The 18,260-nt window shown below is 35.5% G+C and overlaps 2 protein-coding genes and 1 long non-coding RNA gene across 3 annotated transcripts; 1 reads left to right on the top strand and 2 right to left on the bottom strand.

The window, feature by feature from the left end:
- The first annotated feature begins 251 nt into the window (after window positions 1-251).
- Window positions 252-3,341, top strand: LOC112015639 (uncharacterized). The gene is made up of 2 exons (XM_065762179.1): window positions 252-531; window positions 752-3,341. Exons 1-2 carry the CDS (start codon window positions 368-370, stop codon window positions 2,301-2,303), a joined length of 1,716 nt encoding a protein of 571 aa, XP_065618251.1. The 5' UTR covers window positions 252-367; the 3' UTR covers window positions 2,304-3,341.
- Window positions 3,342-6,542: 3,201 nt separating this feature from the next.
- Window positions 6,543-9,934, bottom strand: LOC112015643 (uncharacterized). The gene is made up of 2 exons (XR_002883243.2): window positions 8,565-9,934; window positions 6,543-7,318 (listed from the first exon to the last, which is right to left on the bottom strand). It is a non-coding gene; the product is annotated as an uncharacterized LOC112015643 (long non-coding RNA).
- Window positions 9,935-11,747: 1,813 nt separating this feature from the next.
- LOC112015646 (coproporphyrinogen-III oxidase 1, chloroplastic) lies at window positions 11,748-16,775 on the bottom strand. The gene is made up of 8 exons (XM_024048081.2): window positions 15,932-16,775; window positions 15,753-15,828; window positions 14,428-14,522; window positions 13,814-13,897; window positions 12,605-12,692; window positions 12,367-12,491; window positions 12,159-12,257; window positions 11,748-12,050 (listed from the first exon to the last, which is right to left on the bottom strand). Exons 1-8 carry the CDS (start codon window positions 16,508-16,510, stop codon window positions 11,982-11,984), a joined length of 1,215 nt encoding a protein of 404 aa, XP_023903849.1. The 5' UTR covers window positions 16,511-16,775; the 3' UTR covers window positions 11,748-11,981.
- Between the last annotated feature and the right edge of the window lie 1,485 nt (window positions 16,776-18,260).

Raw genomic sequence — 18,260 nt, forward strand, 5'->3', positions numbered from 1 at the left:
TTATTTCTTAAAATAAACTCTTATTTATGATGTATTTTTATCTTTAAATTTTGAATGAAGTTGTTATCTTTTCAAAAAAATTAAAAAATAAAAAATAAAAAAATTTTAATGATTTTTGGACCAAATATTTTATATATATATATATAGACACACACAAACGTGGCAAACAAAGAAAGAATGCTGTCCATTCCGTCTTGTGTCTTTTCAGTTTTCCCTTTTGGAGCCAAAAAGTGGGCTAAAAAGTACATAAAACTTTACCTTTTAACAAAATAAGCCAAGAAATTAGAATTTTCATCGCCACTCCAGACTTGTCATAGACCAACCAAAATTTCTCTGCCAGACTCCGAACTCTCCCAATTCCCAAAAGATGATGGAAGAGAATGAAATGGAGATGGAACAGCTACTGAGTATGGGCTTTCCAGACGAATTGGCAGCCCAAGCCTTAGCCGCCACTGGTGGCCAATCCACTCTCAAAGCCACCGAATGGATTCTCAACCATAAATCCACCCCCGCCGCCGCCACCACCACCACCCCCACTTCTACTCCTCCTCCTCCTCTTCCTCCTATCAACAACAACCCATCTCCATTCCAACCCAAACTCGACCGTTTCTTCCACTTCCATTCCAAACCCTCCACCACCAACAACAGTTCCCCACCACCTCCCAACGCCGCACCTCAACAAGAAACCCGCCGCCGCCGCCACCACCACCACCACCACCCCTACTTCTACTCCTCCTCCTATCAACAACAACCCATCTCCATTCCAACCCAAACTCGACCGTTTCTTCCACTTCCATTCCAAACCCTCCACCACCAACAACAGTTCCCCACCACCTCCCAACGCCGCACCTCAACAAGAACAACCACAAAAATCAACAAATCCAATCTCCAAGCGTCCCAAACTATTACTCTCAAAAAACCCACTTCCACAACAACAACAAAACGACAAGCCCCACGAGCCCTTAGCAGAGCGCATGCGACCTCGTACCATAGACAACGTTGTCGGGCAAGACCACCTTCTTGGCACAAACTCTCTCCTTCGCTCCGCAATCCAATGCAATCGCCTCCCTTCTATTGTCCTCTGGGGTCCTCCTGGTACTGGTAAGACCTCCATTGCCAAAGCCATTGTTAATTCCTGTTCTTCCTCTTCTTCTTGTTCTTATAGATTTGTTTCACTATCTGCTGTTACTTCTGGGGTTAAGGATGTTAGGGACGCGGTTGAGGATGCTAGAAAACTAAGAGTTTCGTATAGTAAGAGGACTGTGTTGTTTGTGGATGAGGTTCATAGGTTCAATAAGTCTCAACAGGACTCTTTCTTGCCGGTTATTGAAGATGGGAGTATTGTCTTCATGGGTGCCACTACTGAAAACCCGTCTTTCCATTTGATCACACCTTTGTTGTCTCGGTGTCGGGTTTTAACTCTTAATCCCTTGAAACCCCATCATGTTGTGGTCCTGCTTAAGTGGGCCACGGACGATTTGGACAAGGGATTGGCACGGAGTGTAGGGATGCGTGTTGATGTGAATGAGGAAGCTGTTGAGTTTATATCTGCGAATTGTGACGGTGATGCTCGTGTGGCATTGAATGCTTTGGAGATTGCTGCTATTTCAGCGGCTGCCCGAGTTCATGGGGACCAATCTAAAGGTGTAGAAGGAGGAACCCAAGGTGGGAATTTGTTGGAAAATGAGGAAAATGGGGTCTGTTCTTTGAAAGCCATTGTCACACTGGATTATGCTAAGGAGGCACTTCAGAGTAAGCATCTTGCTTATGACAAAGATGGTGATGAGCACTATAATCTGATCAGTGCACTTCACAAATCTATGAGAGGAAGTGATGCAGATGCTGCAACTTATTGGTTGGCAAGAATGTTAGAAGGAGGCGAACAACCTCTCTATATTGCACGGAGATTGATAAGGTTTGCAAGTGAGGATGTTGGGTTGGCGGACCCATCTGCACTTAACCAGGCTGTCGCATGCTACCAAGCCTGCCATTTTTTGGGAATGCCTGAGTGCAATGTGATTCTTGCACAATGTGCGGCTTATTTGGCTTTGGCTCCCAAGTCTGTCTCTGTATATCGAGCTATAGAGGCTGCACAGAAAGTAGTGAGGGAATCAGTTGGACAGAATGAGGGAGTGCCTCTTCATCTGAGGAATGCACCAACGAAGTTAATGAAGGAACTTGGTTATGCTAAGGACTATATATACCCCCCTGATAATCCATCTGCAACTCAAAGTTATCTGCCACCCTCACTACAAGGGTACAAGTTCCTTGATTGGCCTAACAGTAATAAAAATGATGAATGAGAAGCGATTTAGTTAGTGCAGGAGTTTTTGGAGCTACTACTTTGTGTTGGTTTGATACTCCTTACATTTCCCTTTTTGTAGATTCTATGTTCGTTATATTATACAAATTAGTACCTGTTAAGCATCATCATGTTTTCAAAATTACTAACAAACATGTTGAAGAATGTTGTAGAATGTTCAAATGTGCCAGATACCTTTTGACTTTCGTATGAGAAATGATGGAATTTGGGCCTACTAATTGACCTGGTTTCTGAAATCTATATTTATGTTGCTTGAAGTTTCAAACTATCTATTTACTTAATTAATTAATTTGATTGGTTCAAGTTGTTGGTTTCTTTAATGCAAGAGACTTCTTCTTGAAAAATCTCCATGAACAAGAGAACTTCTTGTTATGTATAAAGAGGGAAATTTTTTGAACCATATTGGGGAAAGACATCTTCTTATTATGCTAGTGGTTTCAAGTTTCAACAATCATCTGGTGGAAACTTCAGAGTTTTGGACTTTGCTGCAACTACATTGCATATGGTAACCGAACAAGTTTCCAAACATTTTGTGGAGGCATTAGGATAGAGTTTGCTGAAAGAATTTCTGACACTTAACAATGTGGAAATTTTTAAGGGAAAATGTGGTGGACATTTTTAATCTCCTGTAAATGGTTAAATTTGGTGGAACAACAAATGTGGCATTATTTGTTGAAATCTATAAGAAATTTTGAATTTACTGTTTAGATAAAATAAATTTTTATTATAGAATTTATGATATCTTAAATCTATTATAAACACTCAATGCCTGAATGAAAATGTACAGTGATTTAATAAATTTACTGAGTGATTTTGTTCGCTCATGGGTATACTCCGATTAATATTTCCAGTGCTTTCTTGCCTTTACTTTTTCAACAATTAATTAATTATTGGAGGTCTTTCTTTGTTTGGAAATTTGATCCGGTGGATGTTTTAAAATTTGGATATGGTAAAAATATTTATAGATATGTTGAGAGAAAGTTCTTGTTTAATAACGAGTGGAAATTTGTGGAACTAATGGAAACTGCGAAGTCAGTGCAGGAAGAAGTGGAATACAATCTCCCTAACCATGTCAATGAACGGTAATGGCATCCATCTAAATGAAGCCTTCTAGTGGTATGTTATGAGTGCAGTTTCTTAAAAATGTAATGATCCCTGAATTCACTTCTTTCCATGGACAACAAGATTTACTATATAGTAATTCATTATGCCTCATGAAATATATTTCCCCTTTTATGTATTCTTACATTTTCAATTTGTTTTATCTTCAGGTTTCTAGTTGTACTTGTTTTCTGACCTATTGTAATGGAAAATAAATATCAAGTGGGCTAGCTAAACTCTTTTCCCTGGTATAAGCAGCCTGCACCTTTGTTAATTTTATTTCTGCACAAGAAGCTTTCTTAACTGGCTTCATACTTAGCTGAATGAATCATATATTCTAGAGTAGTGTGTTAAGTTTGATGAAAAAAGGCCTTTCTCTTTATGCTATATACTAACCATACCTATAGAGAGAAATTTTGGTAAAATGGTCTCCCATTAAGTTTCTTTAACCCTTTAAAATTTTGCAAGCAAATATTTAAGTCCAACTAATGAAATTTGGTTACGTTTGATTTTAAAAAAATAAAAATAAAAAATAAAAATAAAAACCCTTTAAAATTTTAACCTATGTTGTATTCCTTTTTTTTTTTTTTTTTTTTTTTTTACACCTCTCTAATCACTTTTTTTTTTTTTTTTTTTTTTTTTAACACCTCTCTAATCATATGGTCAGACTGAGCCCATTCTCATCATAGCTCTCATAATTCAAACAAATTAGGTTAGCTAGGTTATGAGCTAACAAAAAACCTCTAACATGTCTTGCATGTTTAGTTAGGTTATGAGCTAAAGAAATGTCTAGTCTATGCATGTGAGAGAAAGAAATAAAACTGTAGGCATTTGTGGTGGACTTGGTAGAAGCTAGGATATGACCATAATTTCATTTGTGAAGGATTCTTCTTAGCTTATGAGTGCCTTAATTACAACTTCAGGGTCCTTCAAGGATGAAAGATGAGAAGCCGAGTTCATGAGCAAAAGAGATGGCTCTCGCTACAGCCAAAGCTTCAACTTCGTTATTTTATTGAAACATCTCTCTTTGCTCTGTATTTTATTTTATATTTAATTTTTTTTTTTTTTTAAATACGCATCTTTGGACCATCCACAAGTGAAAAGGTTAGGATGGAATTTGACTGTGGAGAAATAGTATCATCTCACCAATTGCATCGAGCAGTGAAAGTTAATCAGCCTCCTGCATCAAGACTGCAGGTGCAGTAGATTCAGGGGTTGCTAATTAGAGCACCACCATATTCGCAGGTCTATTGGTAATAGGTACCTTTTGAAATTGAAAACCTTTCATCTTAAATGCCAATTCTTCATCAATTTGTTTTCAAATCCACAAAGACAGGCACAACAAATCTTATTATTTTCACAAGCTGAGGTGGCATCCCACCATTGGTCAAGGTAAAATCAAATAATAACAAAGGGTGAGTTCTTCTATGGGTAAAACAAAATTTCACAATATTTTCATAAGTTGAGATACCAACCCACTATAGGTAAGAATAAAATGAAATTATAAATTATAAATTATTATTTTTTAAAATTATACTTGAACTCACCACAATGTACAATTCAAAAATCAAAATAAGAGTGATATAAAAATGTTGTGAGATTTTATTATGCATTTTAACTTTCTAAATCCATAACTCTTGATATATCTTCATTTTCTCTTTACTTTCTAGATGAGAAGATTATGCACGCCATGCTATTAGACATAATTATGGCATTCATACTTAGGCATGTTCTAGTATCAAGTTCAACCGGATTTTTGTTCAACCAATAATCCAACCTGATCATGTTGGATTGAACTAGTGTCAATCGACCATGGTCAAATTATCAATTGAACACGAGAGGAGAGAGGGGGTTCACCAAAGTAAGAGAAAGAGATGAAAGGATGTTGGTTCGGACCCATTAAAATGTGAGAGGTACGTTACATATATATACTGATAAACAATACTTTTTATTTTTAATAAATAAATATTTAAAAATATATATATATATATATAAAAAAAAAAAAAAAAAAAAAAAAAAAAAAAAAAAACATTATACTTTTGTTATGTTGAGCACTACCTTTTGGTAATGAGAAATGGAAATTATTAGAGTACTAGCCAAAAGAGGTTTTGTTGTCACCAATTTACCTATGGTTGATTTTAAGGAATGATATTCCACATTGAATAATAACACTAAGAGGGAGTGATTAACATAAAATAATTGAACTTATCTCTTAAGTTTAAATTTTTTGGGTAAAGTAGTGCTCCAATATGTTATATTAACCATAACTATGAGTTATCTTCCTTAAAAATGAATCGAGGTAACTTCTTAATTCTTAAGTGTACCACTGGTCGAGAATGGTATAGATCAGTTGGCCAAATAGATTATACTGAGTTCTAACTTACACCATCTTTTTTGTCAATGTAGGTTTACTATTGTAACTTTTTCTTCCACACGGTTTGAAAGTATATGACTATAAAGGTTTATGGATTATCAGGTGCTGGTAGATAGTAGATGCCTCATTCCTTTGGCTTCCAAATGTTGAATTTATTTAATATAGTTGTGTGATTGTGACTTATAGATCACAGAACAAAGCAGAACTTCCTATGTACACTGTCTCGTATGATATTTAAAAAAAAAAAATATGTTTTCTCTCTCATGCACACACCTTCCTCTCACATTCATGATAATCTCATTATTAATTTAATTAGTAAAATCTATTAGGAATGTAAGAGAAGGGAGCACCATATCAACTTACTCAGGCATACATGCACATTTGAGTTTGGATTTTCCATATAGTATTGGGAAATGAGGCCATTGGAAACACCGCTACAAAGCTTTTGATATGAACTTTACTACTTACCTTAAAATAAATTGTACTTAAGTAATTAAAATAAAGGACCTTTTTTTTTTTTTTCTTTTTCTTTGGGGATATTACCACGTGCTAACGAAATAATAAAACAAATTACTCATGCCTGCCTAAACACAAAACTTTAGTGGTAATTTATTCTAGACAAGAGAAGCACAAAAACAGAATTCATTATGGAACAAAAATAAATCAATTCGATGAACCCTCTTATCATACTAAAAATAATAATGATACATCAACGCTGCCCTTGTAAAATACTGTGAGAAAAACTAACATAAGACCATATTATATACATCAGGATTACCAAAAATATTATATACATCAGCTTCTCAAAACAATAGCTAGTCCTCCACAACACATACCATCGGAGAGTGATGGTAACAATTAACTAACATGCCAACTGGTGTATGCACTTAGGACTCCCGAAGTAGATTGAAGGGTCTGTTTGGCATTGCCATTTTGTGGAGAAGAAAGAGTAATTTTATATTCAAACCCAAAAACAAATAGCAGCTTGGCTTTGCATTTTTAAAATTAGGGGGAAAAATACAAAAAACCAAAGCAACTCATGGTATCCTTTATTTTTCTTTTTCTTTTTTCAAAATTTTCCAGAAAATTGTGTTTTCTTTCACAGCAACAACATTTTGCAAAGATTTTATCAAAGGCTTTAATTGCAATTTTTTTTTTTTTTTTAAGTTCTCAAAACACAACTTCTGAAATTGCTATTTTTTCAAAATACAAAGCGTTCAAAAGGCCTTACCAAACAGAGAGAATATAATTCTACTTCAAGAGTCCTAACAAAAAAATAAAATAAAATAAGTGGTTTTCAAAACACAGGTTTCTTGTTCCCTTGTCTGTCAATTAGTCTTTAAACTCTGTTCTGTTGTGTTGTCTCAGTTGTACTTTGTGTAGTGCGTGTTGTAATCAGCACATAGACATCAAAGCCTGAATTTTTTTCTCTCCCCCTACTGAAAAGTGGGGGTTTCCTTAATGCTCTCCAATTGCTCTATCGAAAAATATTCCCCCAAGCCCCGCCTCTCACCTCGGTACTGCATATACCATTAGTAGTCAATACAAGGCATAACTGTCAAATATTCAATAAGTTTCACAAGATAGATAAATAGAGCCAAATTAGTTCACTAGTATCCTATTCAACCAATGAAAACATACATCCACCAAAGAAAATTGGAATAAACAAGCCTGCTCTCTAATTTGCACCAGTAAAGAGATAAAACCAATAAATATCAGTTTGCTTATGAGGAGGGCGTTATAAAGATAATGTCAACACTCAACACTGAAGAAGATTTATCTGATCACTTTGATTCAGAAATCAAAGGGCAGACCCAAGCTAGAGTTATCAATGTCCTAAGTTTGGGTCACTTCAAAATTGGTATGTCCAAAATTGCCCAGTGCAACCTGCCCCTTAAGGGGTTAGGAAACCTAAACCAGAGCCAGTAATAAACATGGTAATAAAACTAACTTTATATTCCTAAATAACTCAAACGATGAAAGTAAAGTCACAAATGAGTTGATTATTCATGGCTGGTTGGGGAGCCAAACTTTGATGCAATCCCTTCACTTTGGGCCCCCAAAACTCATCCTAAAACATAAACACCTAAACAACATAAGTTCATAACAGGCAAAGAAGGGCAGATTGGCTGGGCAAGTCTGGTCTGAATTTGCAGGCATTCTTTCTAAATTCAAGGGTATGATAACAAGCTCAACTTAAAAATAAAAATAAAACTACGAACGAATTCCACGTGTTCAATAACTGACTAACAGGATGTGATTTACCTATAACCCCATCCCACATGATTTCATCCAAGCAAAAACAACATATTGATGAATTTGATGAGCTGCTGAATTGGCTTATATATTGGAGTGCTGACAAGTTGTTTCTCGACTGCTTCTCAACAAGTTACTTCAGGTGAACTCAAAGGGGCTGTTTTACTAGAACTTTGACAGTTTGATCTTAAAATGCCCTCTTTCTTCTATGCAATCAGTTCAGAAGGGGCGAAACCAGCCTATATATTGGGCTGGGTTGGAATCTCAGGGGTGGATCAGCTATTAGGATTGCATTGTTGTGTACATACAAAACAATTTTAAATCCCATACATCATACAAATGTTGAGATATCAACCCAACTTGTAAATTGAGTGCATTTAGGTGACTTTCAAAAACACGTTACTAAAAACGAGAAGTTACCAAGATTCATAACAAGTGTTGGAAAAATCAATGCATCATCAGTTCCATATTATGAGTTCTAATAATATAACGCTTTAAAAAGAAATATACCTGGATATATAAAAATAATCATGGCACCATTTCTTCAATCAAGGATAGAATGTAGGATCAAAGTGCTTTTCTGAACCTACACACACACACACACACAATTTCTAAAATTCAAGAACTTTTTGAAAATAAAAACCAAACCATGTATTCAATTCTCCTTAATGCTGCTATAGATGCACAATTGAATGTCAGAACTACTATTCTTAATCTGGCTGTGACAAATGGATACCTTCATAAGATAGATTAAGCATATGCAGCACCCTGAAATTACTTCTCCTTTCAAAACTCAAATCCTTAAATGGGACATGAGATGCAGAACTAGACACTAATACAATACTTGCATCATCTCACATAATAAATGGGGTCAATATTAAATTGAATGATGTGTGTTATTGCAATTTTACAAGAACCCATTATTCAAAATGTTAGTTATGTTTCATTATGTAAATCAAAAAGAATCTAATCCTTACAGTTACACATTCCTATCAACAACAAATTTGTATTATTTGAGGACCAAGTGATGCATATTTGAAATTAATATTTGATGGTCTTTTTTTTTTTTTTTTTTTTTTTTTTTAAATCCCATTTTGGTAAGTGATTTATGGCATGGGTTGGTGTAGTGTAGTAGTGTGAGTTTGTTGTAATAAGAATAAAATCAGCGCATAGACATCAAAATTCGAATTTTCTTATCTCTGACCCCCATCTGAAAAGTGGGGGTTTCCTTAATTCTATCCAATTGCTGCGCGACCTTTTTCTGAACAAGATCAAGCGAGTTGAAGAGCCTCTGAGCAGGTGTTAGGGATGATGATTTTGAATTTGAATTTGATTTCATCTTATCTCTATTGATAATGGAGTGAATGATGTGGATTAGATTCTGAAGCACTACAGCATCATCAGTTGTGTACGGCACCCGAAACCGGAACCGATCAGCACAAGAGATTGGAGAGATGGACAAGTTAGGGTTCATGATTTTAGGAGCATTGTGTGGAGTAAATGGAGTCCCAATTTGAATTTGTTGTTCTCGAGATGAGAAAAACGAAACGGGAATAACACTGACAGGACTCTTCGGACTCCCAATTTGTTGTTGTTCTTCTTCTTGAGAAGGAGAAGAATAAATGAAAAAGGAAGCAGGAGTCCCACTGAATCGAGAAGCCATGGATGAATATCAATTCAAACCTAGAGAGAGAAGAGAGAGAGAGAGAGAGTCGGTTGAAGAATGCGTGGAAGGAGATCAAGTAATGAGTGTAGAAAAAAAGGCTGGGGAGGTAGGAGTGAGAGTGGCTTATAAAGGGGCTCAAGGCGGTTTACGGTTAGCGTTTGCGTTAAGCTAGCGCGTTATGCTTAAACGCTACCCTTTTTTGCTTCTTTTTTTTTTTTTTAAATCCGTGTTCTGCAACTTTCATTTTTTTTTTTTCCCAAAAATTATATATATATATATATATAACTAATATTTTTCTAGATTCTAAAATAGTTAAATAAATTCTACACCAGTTTTCAATTAATTAAAATTTAAAAATGCATACAAGTGTTGTGCGTACTAAAAAAATGTGAAATTTTATGAAGTTCACAAATAGTCTCAAGATTATAGGGTTTAAGGGTTTTTGTGTTTTTCCTGAAATTTTCGGTTGTAATTTGGAATAGAAAATTAATAAATAAAATTATTATGATATGAAAATTTTTAAGACCTACAAATTGATGTGGCATTATATTAGAAAATAAACTAAAAGTCAAATGTTTTCGATTATATATATATATATATATATAAAAGATTAGACAGAGAAACCAAAGATTTTCAAATTTCACAATTTCATAATGAATTGAACACTCAAACAGTGAAACAAGAAGCATCTCATTATTGACCTAAAGAACGATGAGTAATAACCTCGTTTATCACAATACCCCATTCCTTAAAAAAAATTACAAACCCAAAAGGGTAGCATTGCTTATTACAGTGTTGCATCATTGTTGCATTTATGAGTCCATCAGTCTTCTTCACACAGAGAGAGAGAGAGAGAGAGAGAGAGAGAGATCCTTTAATCCAAATATCCTTCGATTGAAGATGTTAATATCAATGGGCTATTCTTTGATCCTGTTATTTTCTTTCATTTTCATATAATAATAAAATAATAAAAAATTTACTACCAGATACAAGTTGGATCATTTGTAACCGTACTTGTTTCAAACACAAGTACTTTGCCATTTTTAGGCATACCTGTGCAACCTAGCAGGATTGATAAAAATTAATTGGAGTGGACGAAAAGACATAAATTGGAATGCAAAAAACTTTTGAAAGTTTTGGAAAGAAAATCTAATTTTATGGATAAAAACAATATCTTTAGCCCTTTTGCTTTTACAACCTTTCTCACCACTTCCAGAGATTAAGTTGGTAGTTGGAGACATCATTTTTACATTAGTCTATCATAAACACAACTTTTGTTATGCTTCATACATAAAAGACCAAGTCAACCATTGTCGAAAAATCAAAAAAGCACGGTGCTAAAATAAATGATAGAGGTACATTGACTTCTCACATACATAATTCATTAAACGCCTTTAAATGCAGTTGTTATCTCCTGATTATTGGCTTGAGTTGAATTCAATTTCTCAACATCAAGATCATTGAAAAATAAACTCAAAGACAAAATAGAAATGTTATCAGAGCATGTGTTTATGTTGTTGACCCGTTGTGCTCCTAGTGGAAGCCGTGGGTCTGTACTCATGTATCTAAAGATTTCACAACTTTGGACAGTTTATAGTGAACTTCTAACCTGATTTACCAAAATAAAACTGGTGAAAAAAAAATCAGAGAAATACCTTCTAGTTGTTGAGAATGTTCCAACGCACCAAGAGTGCTAAATGTGCAGCATTTTGTCAAAAATGGTGTTTTTTTATGGCAATTTATACATGAACACAAAGGGGTTTCAATATCTGTACTGTCAAGTGTCAAGCCAGAATGGAATAAATCCAATTTCTTACTGTGATTTTATGTGAGATCTAGGAGTATGAGTGATCTAGTATGTACCACTCATACTCCTAGATCTCACATAACGGTCAGCTAAGCTCACATAACAGTTAGAAGCAAGAAAAACTATGTCCCCGGTTTATCATGACTCAACAGCTAGCTGACTGGTAATAAAGGTGCTTGCTGAAAAATATTACTAGGGAATTATTAAATGTACAGTGGAATTATTCAACAATGTATGTTTTTTCGCCAGAAAATTTTTATTAGTCCTTAACAAAAGATAGCGTACTCATAATTTTATGATTTACATCTCTATCACCTTTTACTAGTGAATTACATCAGTCCTAGGCACCAATCACTAACTTCTAACCATGCAATAAAAAACACTCATTGAAGAACAGAATAAAGAGGGGAAAAGTGGGGAAGGGATGATACAAAGACATTAATTTTGAACAATGTTAGATCCATTCCTTTGGATTGATGCAGGCATCTAATAATTTCCACTCTTCAGTTCCATTTTCTGGTTTCTGCAAACATCAAACAACAAAACCATCCCCGCATTATGATTCAAGGATATTCCACTTTATAGCATTATTGTACAAGAAGTATTCATTCAGAAGATCCGAAAAGCTTACATGGTCATATTCCCACCGAGCTGTTAGTGGGAGAGAAACAAGAATACTCTCAATTCGACCTCCTGTCTTTAGTCCAAATGTTGTACCACGATCATAAACCTTTGTTAATAAGAAAACATGTTAACAAGGCCTCATAACAATAGGGGAAAAAAAAAGGAGTTAACAGATGTTTAACGTTTAATAATATCTTTAGAGACAGCTTTGGTACCAAATTGAATTCTACATAACGCCCTCTTCGCAATTGCTGCCATGCCTTGTGCTGGTCTGTGAATGGCGTATCCTTTCTTTTTTCTATGATTGGTATGTAAGCAGGAACCACAGAATTGGCACATTCTACAAATTGACAATAGATGTGAGCATGAAGAGAATTGAAGTGCCACAAATCTAAAGAGTTCTTATTGAAAAACACATGATAAGACATCAATTCTATATTCTCAAGCAATTACCAGTGGCAAAGGAAAGAAGCATCTCTTGATCATAGTCATTTAGATCATCAAAAAATATTCCCCCAAGCCCCCGCCTCTCACCTCGGTGCTGCATATACCATTAGTAATACAGGGTAGAAAATTCAATACATTTCACATGTAATATATATAGAGCCAAGGTAGTTATAACAGATCACTTCTATCCTATTCAGCCAATGAAAGTATCAACAACCAAAGAATACTGGAGAGAACAAGCCAGCTCTCTGATTTGCACCAGTAAAGAGATAAAAACCAATAAACATCGCTCTGTAGATGAGGTGAGTGATATAAAGATAATGTCAACACTGAAGAAGAGAGTTTCGCTGATCATTTTGATTTTGAAATCAAGTGGCAGACCTAGCAAGATTTATCAATGTCCAAAGTTCAGGTCACTTTGGTATGTCCAAAATTGCCCAGTACAACCTGCCCCATAAAGGGTTAGGAAACCTGACCCAGAGCCAGTAATAACAAGGAAATAAAACTCACTTTAAATTACTAAATAACTCAAAAGATGAAAGTGAAGTCGCAAATGAGTTAAAATCCATGGCTGGTTAGGGAGTTAAAAAATTTGATGCATTTCCTTCACATTGGACCCCAAAAATTCATCCCAACACACAAACACCCAAAAAATAAGAGTTCATAACAGGCAAAGAAGGGAAGGTTGGCAAAGAATGCATTTCCTTCACATTCTTTCCAACAACAACAACTATGAAGGAATTCCATATAGTGTTCAATAACTAACATACAAAATGTGATTTACCTATAACCCATCCCACATGTTTCCTACCAACTTGTTCCTCCACTTTTTCTCAACAAGTTACTTCAGATGAACTCAAAGGGGTTGTTTTACTAGAACTTTGACAGTTTGAACTTAAAATGGTCTCTCCCTTCCATGCAATCAAGAAATATGGGGGAAAAACAGCCCATATATTAGGCTGGGTTGGATTCTCGCAGGCAGGTCTAACTGTAAGGATTACATTTTTGTGTACAACTTGTTGACGTACGAAACAGTTTTAAATCCCATACTTCATACAAATGTTGAGATATGAGGTGCATTTAGGTGACATACAAAAACACATGTTGCTAGAAATGAAAAGTTACCCAGATTCATAACAAGTGTTGGAAAAATCAATGCATCATCAGCTCCACATTATAAGTTTTAATAATAATAAGCTTTAAAAGGAAATATACCTTAATATAGAAATAATCATCGCACCATTTCTTAAATCGAGGATAGAATGTTGGATCAAATTTGTCACAAGCACTTTTTTGAACCTACAGAAGAAGGTCAATATCAGTATGTCTAAACGCATTAGTGTCTATCACACAAAATTTCTACAATTTAAGATCTTTTTATCTTTGATAAGTTAAAATTTAAGAAATTTTTGAAGATACAAATGAAACCGTGCATTCAATTCTTCTTAAGGCTGCTATAGATGCACAATTGAATGTCAGAACTACTATTCTTAATCTGGAGGTGACAAATGGACACCTTAAGAAAATGATGAATTAAGCATATGCAGAAGCCCCAATTTATTTCTCCTTTCGATTCTACTCATTTATTCTGGAGAACTAGCCTATTTCTCATATAAACCAGAAAAAGAAGAAGAAAAAAATCCCATTCCAGTTCATTCCAAAGAGACAAACTGTGTTTTGAGCCTATGCAAGGAAGCACAGTGAAAGAAGCAACTCAAATTTTTGGAACCTATCATTATGAATAACATGATTTGTTTATAAGAGAAAGAAAGCTGATCAATATTTCAAATAAAGGAAATGATTCAATGTCAGATGCCTAAAGCAAATACCGAATGGAAATGCTTGACATCCTCTTCAAATATGTAAGCAGGTGTCAAATCGGTTCCTCCACCAAACCACCACTGTCTTGGTGCTCCAGGAGCATCTGCATGAATCAACAGTGAAACATCAATACACAAATGCAAACGATCATACTTTATATATATATATATATATAGGCAAATAATGGGGTAAGAGGAAGTTGAGATTAAAACCACAGACATCGGGCATCAAAGAGGATGCCTTGGTTGCCAATTTTCAATTATGGGACATGAGGTGAAGAATTAGTCACTGATAGTTGCTTTCTTTGGTACCATATGTATAATAAAAATTAATTATTAAAAAAAAAACTATATGTATAATAAAAATATCTTGGACAATAAATCTATCAATAATAAAGAGAAGGATAAGAGTTATATGTGTTGTTGTAATTTTTGAAGAACTCATTATTCAGTTGACATCTGAATTATAATGTTAATTATGTTTCATGTAAATCAAAAGACTCTGATCCTTGCAGCCATCTTTCAAAGCTTAAAAAGGATGTCCTAAATTCCTACCAATAAGTTCATATTATCTGAGGATTAAGACAACCCAACCCAATGCAAGAAATAACAAGAAAGAAATTATCATAAGCAAAAGAGTACTGAAATATAATAGACTCCATGTTAGATCTCCACAAAGTGATATATATTTGAAATTAACATTCACTAAGTCATTGAACAGATAAAGTATACTCTAAGACAATCAAATTCTAATTCTTGACATCCAAAAGGCCAGAAAACCAGAAAAACATGCTCAATGAAGCTTTCTTTTTTCTTTTCTTTTCTTTTTTTAATAGTTCCGATGATAGAATTTGAAACCTATGGCTTGTGTTCTATGATGATTGCTCTTTAGCATCAAGCCAAGATGCCAAATGAGTTTCTTTTTTGGTGTAGGCAAGATTTGAACCCAATACTGTATTCGACAACAAAAGACTTTACCAATTAAGCTAAATCAAAACCCACATAGTCAATGCAGCATTTTTAACAGAAATATCCTGGGGAGTCTTCTTTGCTTCTTCTTCTTCTTCTTCTTCTCCTTTTTTTTGGTTGAAAATAAGTATTCTAGTTTAAATTGTGGTAATTCAGTGCAATACTCTATACCCAAGCAAGAACTTGTTACTAACCAAAGCACATTAATAGCATCAAAAGCTATGAAACCAACAGAAAACACATAGTGGTAGAGCCAGGCAATTGGTTCATAACAGACACATAAACATTGGCTTATGTTTCTAAAATTCCATACACAACATGTTCCATTCTGAGAAATCAAAAAAAAGCAAGCATTGAATGGGTACCTTTAGGAGCATCAGTCTCAAAATATCGATAATTAAAATGCAATGTGGGCGCAAATGGGTTCTTTGGATGCAACACCTGAAACACCACCACAACAAACACATTACACACATTATTGTACAATTTGGTTAAAAAAAAAAAAAAAATTCACAATCAAAAGCAGAGAAAAGAGTGAATTTACGGAGCTAATTCCGGCAGCAAAGAACGGAACGGGGCCCGGCTTCAGCTCGGCGGTGGCGGTGGCGGCACGGTAAGCCTCCGGCGGCATAACCCCGTAAACGACAGAAACATTAACCCCAGCTTTCTCCCAAACGGCACCGTCTTGAAGAACTCGACTTATGCCTCCGCCGCCTCCGGGCCTCGACCACACATCTTCCTTAAACTTAGCTCCGCCGTCGGCGGCTTCGATAGCTTTGCACACACTGTCCTGTGCTTTCCTTATCATTTTCTCGAACCGGGATCGGACGGTGGAGGATGAGGATGATGATGATGGGGAATCATGGTCGTCGGATTCGCGGAGGAATGTGTTGGGTCGTTCGGTTTCTGGGATTTCTTTTTCGATGGAAACTGCGGATCGAATTGTTGTTGTTGTTGTTGTTTTCGAGAGTGTGAGATTGCGGGGTTGGGTTTTGGAGAAATTGAAGGAGAGTTTGGTGGTGGGTTTTGATTTTGGTGAGGTTGAGGTGAGAGGGAAAAGTGTGAAGTAGGAGGATGAAGATGAAGATGAGACAATGGCGCTTGCTGTTGTTGGTGGTGACATTGGTTTGGTTTGGTTTGGTTTGAATCAGATTTTGGTGTAGGAAAATGAATATATATTATCTGAAGAAGATATAGTAGAGTGTGATGAAGAAATTTATTGAAGAGAGAGAGAGTTGGGATGATATATACGATATGATAAACAGTACTGTGGTGATGTTGTGGATGGATGGACTGACTTTTTCCCGAGTTTGTTCTTTTTAAGTAAGACTTCAAAAACAACAGGCTGGCCGTTTACCGGCAACATGGAGTGAGTAAAAACCCATTAACTTCTAGAATTCTACCGCCACCTACGCCCACCGTATCATTTACCGTTGACCTTGCCTTCTTTTTTCTTTTTTCTTTTTTTTCAGAGGCTTTCCCAGGAGATTCAACATTTTTTTTTTGGGTCAAATATACCACTGCACACTCTAAGTTTAAAGTTAAGTAGGGCAAAATTTGAGGATAATATGGTAAAGATATATTTTAAAACATTGATATAAAATAAGAATAGTATTAAGTTGGTTTTCAATCGCTTCATCTTTACACTTTTTTTTTAGAGGCTAAATGCAACTTACTTACCTATAATTTGGCTGAAATTTAAGTTAGTTACTCATAATTTGAAATTTGGCACTTTACCTTAATTGAGATTCCATAACCAACTTCTATTAAAAAATGGGCTAAATAAGTATTTTTGCTATGTTTTATGCTCCTCTTAAAACATACAAAACACAAAAGAATAAGAGAAAATAAGATCAAAAAGTGAGGGTTTTGTAAAAATTAAGAACAAACATTACCACCATCATAGGAGCTTCCACTATAAAACCCTCACTTTTTGATCTTATTTTCTCTTATTCTTTTATGTTTTGTATGTTTTGAGAGGGGAGAGAAATAAAAGAGAGCAAAAATACATATTTAGCCTAATTTTTTAACAGAAGTGGTTTAATTGAGCTAACTAGGAATGACAATTTTTACCCGACTCACGGGTACCCGACTCAACCCAACCCTAATGGCCCGGATTTTACCTGACCCATGAAACAGTAAGGTCAAGTTTGGGTTTAAAAAATAAAACCCGAAGCGGGTTCGGGTCAAGTGTAGGTTTTAGTGGTACCCAGACCCAGACCCGACCCACTTAAAAGCAAAATTACCAAAATACCTATATATATATACCCTAATTTCCCTAACATCTTCCCTCACTCTCTTTAATCGCCCCCCATCTCCCTTCCTTCTCCTTACATACTCTCACTCACCCTAACTCTCATTCAACCTCACTGCCTCAACCCAGCTGCCCCCCACGGCCCCACCCTTACCCTCACTCACTTAGTCACTCTCACTATCATCCCTGCATCACCATTGCAGGTCATAACCCCATTCGTTCCCTCACTGCCGGCCATACCCCTCAAGCCCTCCCTCATCCATGCATCATTGCCAGCCCTCCTCAAGGCCCCACTCAGCCCCATGGCCTCGCTCCCTCCTCCATGTGTCTCCACCTTGTTCTCCATTTTTTTTTTCCTAGGTTCATTTTGTCTCAATCTTCTGAGTTTGTGTTTGTATTTGTGATTTCAATGTTTGTGTTAGGATTTGTGTTTATGTTTGTGATTTTGAAAGGGAAAATCATAAATCTAAAATTTTTGTGTTTGTGATTTCTATGTAAGTGTTAGGTTTTGTGTTTGGTTTGTGATTTTGAAAAGGAAAATCATAAATTTGAAATTTGTGTTTGTGATTTCTGTATTTGTGTTTGTGTTTGGGTTAGGATGTGTTTGTGATTTTGGGTC

The sequence above is a fragment of the Quercus suber genome, unplaced genomic scaffold (genome assembly GCF_002906115.3).
Source record: "Quercus suber isolate HL8 unplaced genomic scaffold, Cork oak 2.0 scaffold_445, whole genome shotgun sequence".
Taxonomy (NCBI): domain Eukaryota; kingdom Viridiplantae; phylum Streptophyta; class Magnoliopsida; order Fagales; family Fagaceae; genus Quercus; species Quercus suber.